The sequence below is a fragment of the Zootermopsis nevadensis genome, unplaced genomic scaffold, assembly GCF_977971745.1.
Source record: "Zootermopsis nevadensis isolate Lab colony 2312 unplaced genomic scaffold, Znev_1.0 Znev_ptg000021l, whole genome shotgun sequence".
In the NCBI taxonomy this organism is placed as follows: Eukaryota; Metazoa; Arthropoda; class Insecta; order Blattodea; family Termopsidae; genus Zootermopsis; species Zootermopsis nevadensis.
The window spans coordinates 364,520-377,488 of NW_028259153.1; the positions used below are offsets into that span (position 1 = coordinate 364,520).

Below are 12,969 nucleotides of genomic sequence, written 5' to 3' on the forward strand. Positions count from 1 at the left end.
TAAGCCTGGAGAAGGTTCAGCACAAGTTTAAAAACGTACAATGTGACATTTTTCCCAACACCATAACACTGGGCTGGTGACCAGCAACATTACTTAGAACAAGAAGAATTATGAAGAGAATTTTCCCCTTTTCATAATATGATATGATATGATGTATATGTTACAACTCATCCTGGGCTCCAAGTGTGTATCTCAAAAACTCAAAAAGATACGAGGCTGTGAATTTGAAAATTTTTGTTTAATTTCAATATACGTACTATACACGATTGACGTTTTCACGAAAATAACTGTGGCAGTGTCCGACACTTCCTATCAATTTTTTTTTCATATATTTCCATTCTGTTGCAAAAACGTTTAACATCATTGTGCAACAAAAGACATGCAATGCCAGTTATCTACTGATATTTTTTCTTCTTTTAGAATTTGTCCCATTTTGGCAGGGTCTGCTTTTTACCTCTCTTTTTGGAGGATTTGCTTGATCTATTCGACAGTTGGTAGGACTCCTTGATCGATTGATCAGCTTGTCACAAAACCTCTACCTGTAAAAAGGACAGCACAAACATCCATGCCTTGAGTGGGATTCGAACCCATGGTCCCAGTGTCCGAGAGGCACAAAGCCCACGCCTCAGACTGCTCGGCCACTAATTATCTACTAATTACATACTGAAATACTGATCATTCAATATATTACCTTACTTCACCATCATCAGTTGTGTAAGAACTTCTGTAGAAGCCAGACATGTCATTTCGAAGTTCACCTCTGTATTCGATATGAATTATGTAGTTTCCTGGTTGGAATTCGGGTTCGGGTTCGAGTTCGTCAGTCAGTGTGAGTGTAAAAATATTTGTTTCTTCATCATATTGCTCAGAAACTTCATATGCGTTTTCACCATCAACACTGGTGACTGTTACTGTGTCTATGATAATACTGTCATAATGCAAACTGATGGTACTTGTTGCACTTTCTGCAGTAACTTCAATGTCGACCTCACCAACAAAATTAAAATCATCAAAATTTGGTGTTAATGTAATTCTGTAACGGTTTGGTATAACTGTTACAGGTAAACGATAATCTCCATCTTCAGCACGAACTCCAGAACTCTCATTGTAACGATCAGCAGAGAAATGAAATTCTGGGAGTGGAATTACAGTCGCTCCTATGCTGTGTATCAGCAGCAGAACAGCTACACTTCCTCCTATAAGCCACGTCTGACCCATCGTGACCTCAAGCTAGTGAAATCTGAAACAGTACATTGCGTATATTGTTATCATATGTTCTTTTTAATTTTACACAAAAACTGAACCTCAGTTTTCAGTTCAACGAATTTAACCACCCCTTTCACATTCTTTTCCAAAGTTTGGTAAAAAAAATTGTTATCTAAGTTTCATTAACAGTGGAGATAAGTAAAAGGTAAATCGTGCATGAAAGTACTGCACTCTTGAATGTTACTGTTTCCTTATGATGATAACTTTGCACAAAATTTAGAACCAGAGTTAATGTTGCTAAGTTCAAACATGTTAAGTTTTTGCATAAGAATATAATACACATATGTTCTTCTATGTAAGTTATAAATCTTTCCACTCTAATAGAAGTTATGAAATGGGGTATTCACATGATTTGACATTTATTTGTGATGTAAAGCGTAATTCTGTGAAATAACTTTTTTCTAATCTAAAATGTTCTGATAATGTTGTAATGCAATCTTGACTTATCAATCATCTGATATGATAACATCAGATGATGTAGAAAGTCCAAAACATTGACAATCCAAATTTTCTTCCTGTCTCTGAATACTGCATCAATTTTTTTTTTCTACATATTTTGACTCCATAAGTCCCTAACCTGACCATATGGTCATACATTTGTAGTAGCTCATTGCGACAAGTTTGTGCAAACATTAAACAAAATCAGGTCACAAAAATCTCAGACTTTTATGGGTTTTTGTGAAACTTAGTTTTTACTGCAGGCAAAATATCTACAGGGCCTGAAGATGGTCTCATGCGACCAAGACGTGTTGCTGTAGTTATTTTATTGTTCTCTCTGATGGCGCTACTGGTTTCTATATATTTATACAATAACGGAGTTTCAGAGCTGAGCGTTCCGTTACTTGCGCTGAACGCCAAACACTGGGCAAACAAGTCAAGGAGAGATGAGAAATGCATGTAGCTGGAAAATGTGAAAGGAAGAGACTGGAAGACTAAGGTGTAGATGGGACTATAATATTAAAATGGTACATGAAATGGATAATCTTCTCTAGGCAGCATCCATTAGCAAGCACTGATAAAAATATTAGTGAAGCATCATATTTCATACAAAGTCAAGAATTTCTTGGTCGCTACACTATTTTAACCTTGTCGATGATGAAATATCTTACGCAGTTTCATGTTACAACAAATGGCAGGTAAAATAATTCCTCTTAATTGAGACAATCCTAAGAAAATTATGGATTTTTCTGCTTGAAAATTAGGTAGTATCCGAGAAATATTTACAGTGGATTATAATAGAAAGAAATCTTAAATACTGGGAAATTTACTGTATTTTATGTTTAAAAAATAAAGGGCATTGGTGTTAGAGAAACCCTCTTAACCAAAATTGAGAAATATTATAAAAATATGTGACAGTTAAATGGGAATGGCTAGTGTATATTATTTGAAGACAGCAGAAGAATAATTAAACTAAAAAGAATGGTTTTTAAGACCGGAAAAATGTAGTTGCTTGTAATGTGTGAATGGTCTTCTTTCAATTATTTGCATCACTGGTATATAATGTTGTTTCTTGAGCAAAACACCACTATATAAACAAACATGTCGCTTAACTTTATCAGAAAAATTATGCATAATTTGTTTGTACTTCAGAATACTGAGAAGTTCAATTTTCTTTTATGATGATGGATTATGTCTGAGTAGAGTAGAGTTTATTTACATTCCATAAATCCTTCTTAGGACTAAACCAAAGAATGTAGAACATGTATTTTAAAACATATTTAAAATGGATAATGCTGATTGATTTATGTATTGATTATTTCATTTGTTTAACATTCCTTCTTATAGGCACTTGGAGATAGCCTGTAGTAAGCATCATTCACAATTGAAGACAGCTAGCCTTGAAGGTATTACAGGATCAGTTACCATTATCAATCATATATTTTACATAAGTGCTTAGTATCTAAATTGATTTCTATAAACACCCACTGGCACAAGATTATGTGAATTTGTATGAATGCATGTGCTGATTTTCCAAGTAAAATTATATCAAATGTTATTGCTTCTTCAAGATTCCTTATCTGATAGACTAAACTGATACAAAATACTTTATATTAGATTACTAGTGTTCTTCTACTTGGAATGATAAGATACATTTGTTAACAGGTAAGGTTATATAATTTCATAAACACATAATTTTCATTATCCTTTATCAATAAGGAGCTTATTTCAAGAGCATCACAAGTGTAAGACACTGAGTTTGGTTAACTAACCTTCACATATAATTTGTTAAGTCAGTACTTGTGAGATAATTTATTCTTTGTGAAATATATTGTAGTGAGAGTGGCAAAATAAATTAATCTCTCAAGCTAGATAACAAGTCTTTGTGTGATATACTAATTTGGAATGTGATGAATTTAATCAGGTTTTTATTTGTGTCGTGACCAATGCATTATATTTGAAGTATAATTAATTTAATCCCACTACATTTAGTGTATTTGTGTATAAAGAAACAGAGCATTTAAATGAACTGGTCTGACAGTACAAAGACACATAAAATTTAAATGAAACATAAAAAACTGTAAATTTGATACTTATTTCCTTTCAGTACTAGTTTGTGTTAATTATGACTTTAGCAAGGTACAAGGTTATTTGTTGCAATTATAACAAATACTAAAAGCTGTTTTTACTTCCTTTTATTTAGGTTATTGTTTCTGAAGTCAGGTTTAACAAAAAGAAACAAGCAGACATGTAAATTTGCAGTGGTGGCTTTCTAATTAGACCATATGAGGCAGCGTCTTACTTAAAATATGAATTAAAATCTAATCATAGTTTAGATACATTTATTCAAGTTCATGAAGACATGATAAGTCATTCACAGATTATGTTTGCAGTGTCCCACAATGTGGGAGATGAGGGACTTTCTATGGCAACCATGTTTTGTTGCTATCTGGTCAATGATTAAGATTCCTGGTTGAGGTCATTTCTGATACAGGCAAGGAAAGGAATTCTTAAGAAAACACAGCCTCTAAAGCCTTATCTGTATTAAGAGCATAGAGATGTTTCTAAAGAATAAAATGACAAAGATTTAATGTTAACAAGGCGTCAAGAAACCACACACTTGTTTTATCTATTTTACCCAATTCGCATCTAACAAAATTATGACTAACGGACTAAATGGTTCTGCCATCTTCAAAGTAATAAGATAGTGTAATTGCATCATATTGTGAATATTATAACAATTATTTATTTTAATCCGTCTTATCACAATATTTAAAATTTCTTATAATTAAGATAATAAAATATCATTGATGTTCCATATCGATTGATCGATTTACATTTTGGAACATTTTACACAACATGTTTCGGTTTTTATAAAACCATCATCAGGTGTAAAATATCTACGAACTTAAAACTCAAATATGATGGAATCATATCATATCATGTTCCAAAATGTAAATCGATCAATCGATATGGAACATCAAAGATATTTTATTATCTTAATTATAAGAAATTTTAAATATTGTGATAAGACGGATTAAAATAAATAATTGTTCAAAGTAATAGTTGTTCAGCTAATAGAGAAGTTTTCCACCAGTTTTGAAACACTGAGGTTTGTTTCAGTGCCACTGGCTCTTATCGTGCGTCACCTACGTCCAGTTCATACCCTCGAACACATGTCTTTTACAATCCATTGTAATATTATCTTTGCATCCTGACCAAAATTTTTATGCATTTTTATATACCCGTGATGCTACGTGCACCACCCACTTCATCTTCCTCGTTTTAATCATTCTTATAGTATTTTGCAAATACAAAAATTATGAATTAGCTTCCCATTACCTTACTAACAATTCCCTCATTCTATATTCTTCTCTTAATGTTAAAAACCTGTAATAGTTTATATATTTTAATCATTTTGTTTTTTATGGATGAGAACATGAACAATTATAAATTGTATTTACCACGTATTTTCTGTTTTTAATATATTATTAACCTATTTGTGAACAGAATTTTGATTTCTTACTGTCGTTATAAAATATTTGATCCTCACATATATGAATTGAATTTATTAACTACCATGATTTTATTTTGGATTCATGTAATGAGTCAAGGAAATAGATCTTTACTGATTTTAAAAAATATATTAATATTTTTGTTTATATTCCAAATATATTAAGATATCTTCAAAAGAGTATTTTACTTTTAAAGTCACGTTTGCAATCACTGCATTCAAATGAGAAATCTGTGTACCCACAAGTCACATTTTATTAAGTTTTATTTTGGAGAATTTAAAAAAAACTGCTAAGCCATATTAACTTTGATTTAGCTTGGACTGTTTTAATGACCACTATATTTTTAGAGGCTCAGACATGATTATAAATATAGAAGCATTTTGAAATTCATGCACAGTTTAATTGCAAAACCAAATTAGAAATTTATTGAATTATTTAATGAATGTATGAAGAATATTATAAGTTCAGATTATTATTAATGTATGCACATAAACACAAGACGATATAATTTAATAAAAATTGCACCTTCTCAGAAAAGTAATTAAATAAAAATGTTTAATAACTGTTTATTTGTTGCATTGAAATCTATGGATAACTATAACACTGTTTTTTAACACAAATAATCACTGTGGTATGCTATACCAAAAAGAATACGTCATATGAAACACATGTATAAATCTGGAGATATTTATTTGTTTTATAAAATAGTATAAAACGTACCTGCCTCAAGGACTTTTTCCTAGCTGCTATAATTTTTAAGTGAAATGAAAAATAGAGACCTATGCTTTGCTATTGATCACAGAATCAAGATCTATTTTTGGAAGTTTGCAGTTATTTTTAGCACATTTGATTACTCTAATAATTTTATTTTTATAGTTTAGATGCGTCATGTTTGTGTTTAAAATTCAAATATATATTTATTATTCAAGTCTATACACAAACTTTTAAATTGTCGATGTTAAAATTTAAAATTAATATTAACGATGAATGGCGCAGAATATTAATATTAATTTTAAATTTTAACATCGACAATTTAAAAGTTTGTGTATAGACTTGAATAATAAATATATATTTGTACTCTAATAATGTTTCGTAAAAAGTACAAATTATGAAGTTCGTAAAGATACGGTTCTCTTTTGTCATCTCGCAACTTTCATTTACAAAAGTAAAATTAAACATTTCCGCCGCTAAACATGAGTGAATAATATAAAACCATAATGAGGATGCATTTTTATTTCTGATTTAAGTTTATTAATTTATTTATGAAAAACACTTTAAAATGACTTTTTCGCTTTTGGTTTTTCACACTTCATTGCATGCATATTACTTTCCAGGAGAAAAATATCTGCTCAAAAACTACTAATAAAAATCAGAAATAAATTAACTTGAAATTATATTATATAAACTCAGCTTTCGTTACATTCTTACGAGATTGTAAGTAAGTAATTTTCTCTCTCGTTATTACTGCATTGTTTCTACTAACCGTCTGTAGGAAGATGATGTTGATAGAAGTTTCACCATATGTCACCACCGTTCAATAGAGGTAAAGTAATTTTGGAAAGGCTGAATATATAGATATCAGTAATTGTACTTATCTCTTTATCTGTTTGTTTAAGAACAAAGATATGAGACGAATCTACAGTTTGGCTGAGCACATCACTGTATCAGTTTTATCAGAATGAGGTTTATAAAAAAAATTGTTTAATTTTTTTGTAGTCTGTGTGTTTAATCTGAATTTGTTGCTTTGCGTACGGCGACAGACAGACAGAGATTTAATATGAATTCCAACGTTAGCTCATATATTTGATTTTCTCCTTCAAGTATTTTCACTTCGTTGTCATAAAACAGTAATACATCGTTGAATGGGGCCAGTTTCACCACAGCAGACTTATTCTTGATATGTGAAGAGAGAGGACAGCCTTCACGTCTTTGTACGTGCAGAGAAGCTGCGAATATGAGTCGTGTGCCACTGGTAAGGACAGTTTTCCAATTTCGTATTTGAGTCAGGTACCAACTACCCCTTGGTATTTATTCCACAGAGGTCCGAAGCGTACAGATTGCTTGGAATGTTCATATTTAAACAACATGAGGACTGGTACTTTGAATCTTATAACATAATAATGTGTAATTGTATAGAACATTTTCAATTCAATTATTAGTTCACCGACCTCTGGAGGCGGTTGGCCTGGGTCTTAAGAGCGGGGTCCCTCGTGACCTCAGCCGGCAATATTTCATCCTGAATACTAGCGGGTGCCACGGTGGTCTAGCGGTTAGAACGCTGGCCTTGTAATCCTGGGGTCTCGGGTTCGATTCCCGGCGGTGCCCGAATTTATAACTTGTGTTGGGCAAGGCCGTGGTCTAGGCAACACGGAGTTTTCCTCCGTGGCATCCCAACAATTACTCCATTCACACACAGAAGAAGGCAATGGCAAACCACTTCTGGATCATCTGCCAAGAACGTATATGAACAGGTCCCAGTCCGAGAAGAGAAAAGGATGGAAGGATCCTGTTCATATGGACCCGTCGTCAGACAGAACACTGAATAAATAAATAACTAGTGGGTAGAGGCGACCGAATGTCCACGCGGGGTCGACGCTTGGGATGCAGACGCCGCTGTGGCCTCGAGGATGGCACTGGTCAGCTCCTCGACGCACTTGTCGATTGCCTCCTCGTCGTTTAACACGGGATTCCTCGGGAGTCTGCTTTCGAGGAAAGCCTGGAATGCACCCCAGTCGGGTAAGTTCTGAAAGGATGATGACGGGCAGGTGATCTGAGCTGAGTACTGAACAAGCAGTCAGTTACACCGGTTGGACAAAGTCCTTGACACCTAATATTTCAAGGACGTCTTGTGTCTGTGGTTGGGGAGTCTGGCCTAGAGATCAGGCAGGAATTTCATTTGACGTAGTGACGCAGGTGCGAACTTCCGGCTTTGATCAGCCGAGAATTTCAGTCCGTGTGTTTTGCGTTGAGGTCTCCCGCCGTGGAAATGGGAAATCATCCGCTAAGGCTCTCGGTCAGGTCTGACTCAATCGATGGTCGTCTGGGCGAGAGGTATAACGCTCGCCTTTTTAAAAGATTCGCTTAATTAATGCTGTTGTCCAGCAGTCCGGTATTTTATAATATTGCCAGCATTTATTCAGCAAACCTAACCTAACATCAATTTTATAAACAATCCAGAATATTTTATTTTTTCTATTTTTATCTGATTCGAGGCTCTCATTAAATTCCTCAAGGGTAATGGAATCTGTGCTTTAGACTTCATTTTCATTCTTGTCTTCCTGTAATTGCGGTCCTTCTACAATATTTTCAACAAACCGTAATTTATGGTAATGTTTTTTCCCCGTTCGTTTTCCTTTAATATATGCAAATTTTCCGCAACTTTTTCTGATCTATTCATATGTTTATATGAAATGTATTGTCTGCCATGGATAAAATTTTCTACTACACTAATAAATCTGTTCCACTCCTTTTCATGGGCTTGTCTCTTTTATTTATTAATTTTTTTGCATTATTTTATTTCTGTTTGTAAGTTTGGTAAGCTTGTTCTGTTTTGGACTGAAGGTACATTCCATGCTTCTTTTGTTTCTGAATTCCAGAATCTCATCAAACATCCTCTGGACATCAGGACCTCATGTGTCTTTTTTCTGTAAAATATTTAGAATGTTTCACCACTCTGCTTTTGGCTAGATATTTCATGCTTCCATCTTGCAGAAGGTGTGTTTTGAGGTCCTTCGAGCACTGTTCCTTCCAACGTGCTGTTGTCTAACTTTACCTGTTACAAGATAGTGGTCTGAATGAATGTCACTGCCTCTACGTGATGTTACATTTTGCACTAGAGAGCTGAGTTCTCATTAACTATTATGTAACCTGTTAGTGTTAGTTACCCCACGTGTACTTGTATATGTTCTTCATACGAAATAAAGTATTGGTCATCTGTAGCTTGTTACAGGTTGCAGATTGTCTTAGTTCATGTCCGTCTTCGTTTGTCCTGTCTTCCCCAGTAGGGCCAACCACATGAGCTATAGGCAAAGTTCCTGCTCCTGCGTTCAAGTCTCCACAAATTATTAGGTGGTCGGATTTCGTGAATTTATCTGTTTGAGTCTGTAACTTTACATAAAATGTTTGTTCCCTCTTACTCTCATTCTTCGGGTTCATACACCCCAAGTGTTGCCAAGTGTCCCCGTTCTATCTTCATCCTTAATGTCATAATCCTTCATTAATATTGACATCCCACAACATCGACGTTTCTGATGGTCCACTCCATGACGAGTTTCACACGAGGAGGCAACCGGCCTCCTGTAGAACCCCCATTTCGGAGGACCAGGATTAATATTCGGAGTTTTCCTTTCCCTAAGGAAATCTAACTGGCTGGGACATATTATGAGTGATATCACCGAAGGCCAGGTTGAAGGAAAGCGAGGACTGGGAAGAAGACTGATACAGCTAACCGACGATCTGAAACAAGGAAAGAAGATGATGTTCCAGGAATTAAAACGAGAAGCTGCAAATAGGGAAAACTGGCGAGCTCTTTTCGGGCAGAGCAATGGACCTGTCGTAAGACAGAACACTAAATAATAATGAGATGAGGTGGTCTAGCGGTTAGAACGCTGGCGTTGTAATCCTGGGGTCTCGGGTTCGATTCCCGGCGGTGCCCGAATTTATAACTTGTGTTGGGCAAGGCCGTGGTCTAGGCAACACGGAGTTTTCCTCCGTGGCATCCCAACAATTACTCCATTCACACACAGAAGAAGGCAATGGCAAACCACTTCTGGATCATCTGCCAAGAACGTATATGAACAGGTCCCAGTCCGAGAAAAGGATGGAAGGATCCTGTTCATATGGACCTGTCGTCAGACAGAACACTGAATAATATAATAAATGTTAGGTTAGGTTAGGTTAGGTTGCCTGCCATGGCTAAGAAACCCGACCAATCCTCCACCCCCGTAACCCTGGGACGGAACCCTTACCAGGTGGACCTTGAACTCGCATAGGCAGGGACGCTACTCCCTGTAGGAGACTAAATCCAAAGAGAATTCACACCTGCTATCTGCTCTTTGTATTTTATTCAAATGTAACTGGACTCCGCTTTAAGAATCTTGGCTTTTTCCAATTAATCCTACTTCCTTCTTCATAGATATTTTGAGCTAGAATGGATTTTTCCACCAACTCCTGCTTGGCGTCCTCTCAGCAGTCTGTATGTTTCTCCCACGTAATTTCTGCCTCACTCACAAGGTTTCCTGCACAAATACAGCATCTGGTATCTGGAACATCTCTTTCAGGCCTGATTTTTACAATAGCGTGTCCCAGGGTGAGGTTGGTCTGGAATTTGGTCCTGATTTTATATTTATTCCCAGTGCGTCTGAAATTTTCGGGGACTCCATTTACGTATGGAATGACCACCATGTCGAGTGGAGGTGTGTCTGAATCTGCCCGATGTTTTCCGCTGGTTTGTTATTAATAAACCCAACGAAGGATTGGGCAATACCCGTTGACTGTTATCAATCTCGTTGATAAATGCTCTGCGTTCTTGGTAAATGAAACTTGTAGTAATCACCAAACTGCAGATAACTCTTATCTTTACATGGCGTGGGCTGATGGATTCAAAGTTCAGGTTAGGTCCACTTTGTGTGGGGTTCCTGTAGACCTAAAGGTACAATTTGGCTGCACGCGACAGAGACAAGCGACAGAGACGGGAGACGGACACATCGCAGCTTGTCGCCACACACTTTTGAGGTGACGACCGAGACATGCGGCAAAGTGTTTGTTTTCTTTGTTTTGTTGAGACATACGTGCACATATTCTGTGAAAAATGAGTACAAAAATGCTTCTAAAAAGATTACTCGAAGAATAAGAAGAAGATGTGTTGCTGTGTTATTTGTTGAGAAAGAAAGAAACAAAGAAAACCTACGAGTTCAATATTCAAAACCAGACGCGAAGAAGGATCTTTCTGTCTGTTAATAAAGAATCATTTATCATTAGAAGAAGATAATTTCAGGAGTTATTTCAGATTGAATCATAAGCAGTTTGGTTACGTACTGAGTGCTGCCTGAGCCCGTCGCGAGACACTACTGGTCCGAGAGCGGTCTCCTGTGCTTTGTCTCTGTCGCCCGTCTTTGTCTCGCGCTCGTAATTGTACTTCATACGATTGTACAGAGAGCAGACAGGAAGCGACCAGTCTCGGTCTCGTAACTCTGTCGCCTGCCTCGGTCGCTTGTCTCTGTCGCGTGGAGCCAAATTGTACCTTAAGTTGACAGTGTAATTCTCTTTTTCGTGACTAATACGTGCAGAACAGGCAGAGCTTCGTTGAACTCCGTTTCCATAGCAAAGTGAATGGAGGGCAAGAGACTGTTCATATTGATGAGAAATTAATTCAGGCTTAGTTATCCACGCGGCCACGTACCTAAGGCAGATGCTAGGTTTGCATTCTGCTGAATCAAACGGCTAAATTTTCAAAATGTTCCACATATTTGCTACTAATAATCGACCGCTCACAATCAGCACGTATTGATAAGGTAACAGACTATGTACTTAAGCAGTGTATAGAGCATATCAAAGAACCGTTAGCACATCTGGTATTTTTTCAAATAATTTAAAATTAACTATAGTTAAACCTCTTTAGAAAAAAATAACGAAAAACTGACATAGAGAATTATAGGCCAATATCTATGTTGTCTATTTCTTCAACAATTTTAGAAAAATTAATGTACAATACATTAATTTCTTTTGTAACAAAAAATAATATATTGACACAAGCCCAAAACAGACTTAAGAAGAAACGATCAACAAAACCACCAATACACTCTTTTTTGTAAAGCGTACAGGAGTCTGTTAAAATTCCAATTGGAATTTTCTTGAATAAACAAAAGCTTACGATGTTATTAAGCATGAAATGTTAATTTCCACGCTGTCATCGTGTGGCGTTAGAAGCCCAGCATATTTGTGGTTCGAATCATATCTATCACATCACAAGCTGTCGAGATAAACCAGAATGACAGATAGAGGTTAATATGCGAAAAAATATCATTCCATCCAAAGACGAAATGTTGCCTACCTCAGGTTATAATCCTCGGTCCAATACTGCTCTTGTCATATGCAAATTACCCGCCGATAAACATTCAAGGAGGCAACGTAGTTCTATCTGCAGATGACATTGGCATGCCAATAACGGTACACGAAGGTAAAATCCTTAAACAAAAAATTAATAAGACTATGGAAGAGTTGGTTTCATGGTTCGACACAAACAGATTAAGGATAAATGTAGGAAAACAATATCAGTGTCTTTTTATACCAGTCAAAGAAGAACTCATTAAGACCACAAGCAGAATTTGATAGTATGGATTTTTATTGCAAGTCAGAAATAACATTTCTGGGCACACACATTAAGGAACTGGAATGTACATGTACAATCACCACATCTAAACTTATTAAAAGTCATTACATGATAAGATCATTAATCATGTAACGAGTCTGCATGTGATAAGGATTATTTATTTCGCATATTTCCATGATCATTCGAGTATGGCGCAATTTTCTGAGGTTGGAGTAAAGCATTTTCAAACTGTAAAAGCGATTCTTATAAATAATCATTGAAGTGGGGGGAATGTGTTTCATGCAGACAACTTTTTAAAGATATAAGAGATCTACAAATACTCCCAGTAGCTCGTTTATATATATTTAAAAATTTTGTTATATAAAAACAAACATACTGAATTCGGAACAAAATACAGAACTTCAAAGTCAAAATGGATGT

General features: G+C 35.6%; 1 protein-coding gene across 1 annotated transcript in view; it reads right to left on the reverse strand.

Annotated features, from left to right (window-relative positions):
• LOC110826809 (aminopeptidase N) overlaps nucleotides 1-6,810 on the reverse strand; it is a 29,900-nt gene extending 23,090 nt beyond the window's left edge. Inside the window, exons 1-2 of the mRNA XM_022057823.2 lie at nucleotides 6,703-6,810; nucleotides 692-1,240 (exon numbers count right to left, since the gene is read on the reverse strand). Of these exons, the coding sequence (XP_021913515.2) occupies nucleotides 692-1,218 (527 nt within the window). The 5' untranslated portion in view covers nucleotides 1,219-1,240; nucleotides 6,703-6,810. The remainder of the gene's footprint in view (nucleotides 1-691; nucleotides 1,241-6,702) is intronic.
• Between the last annotated feature and the right edge of the window lie 6,159 nt (nucleotides 6,811-12,969).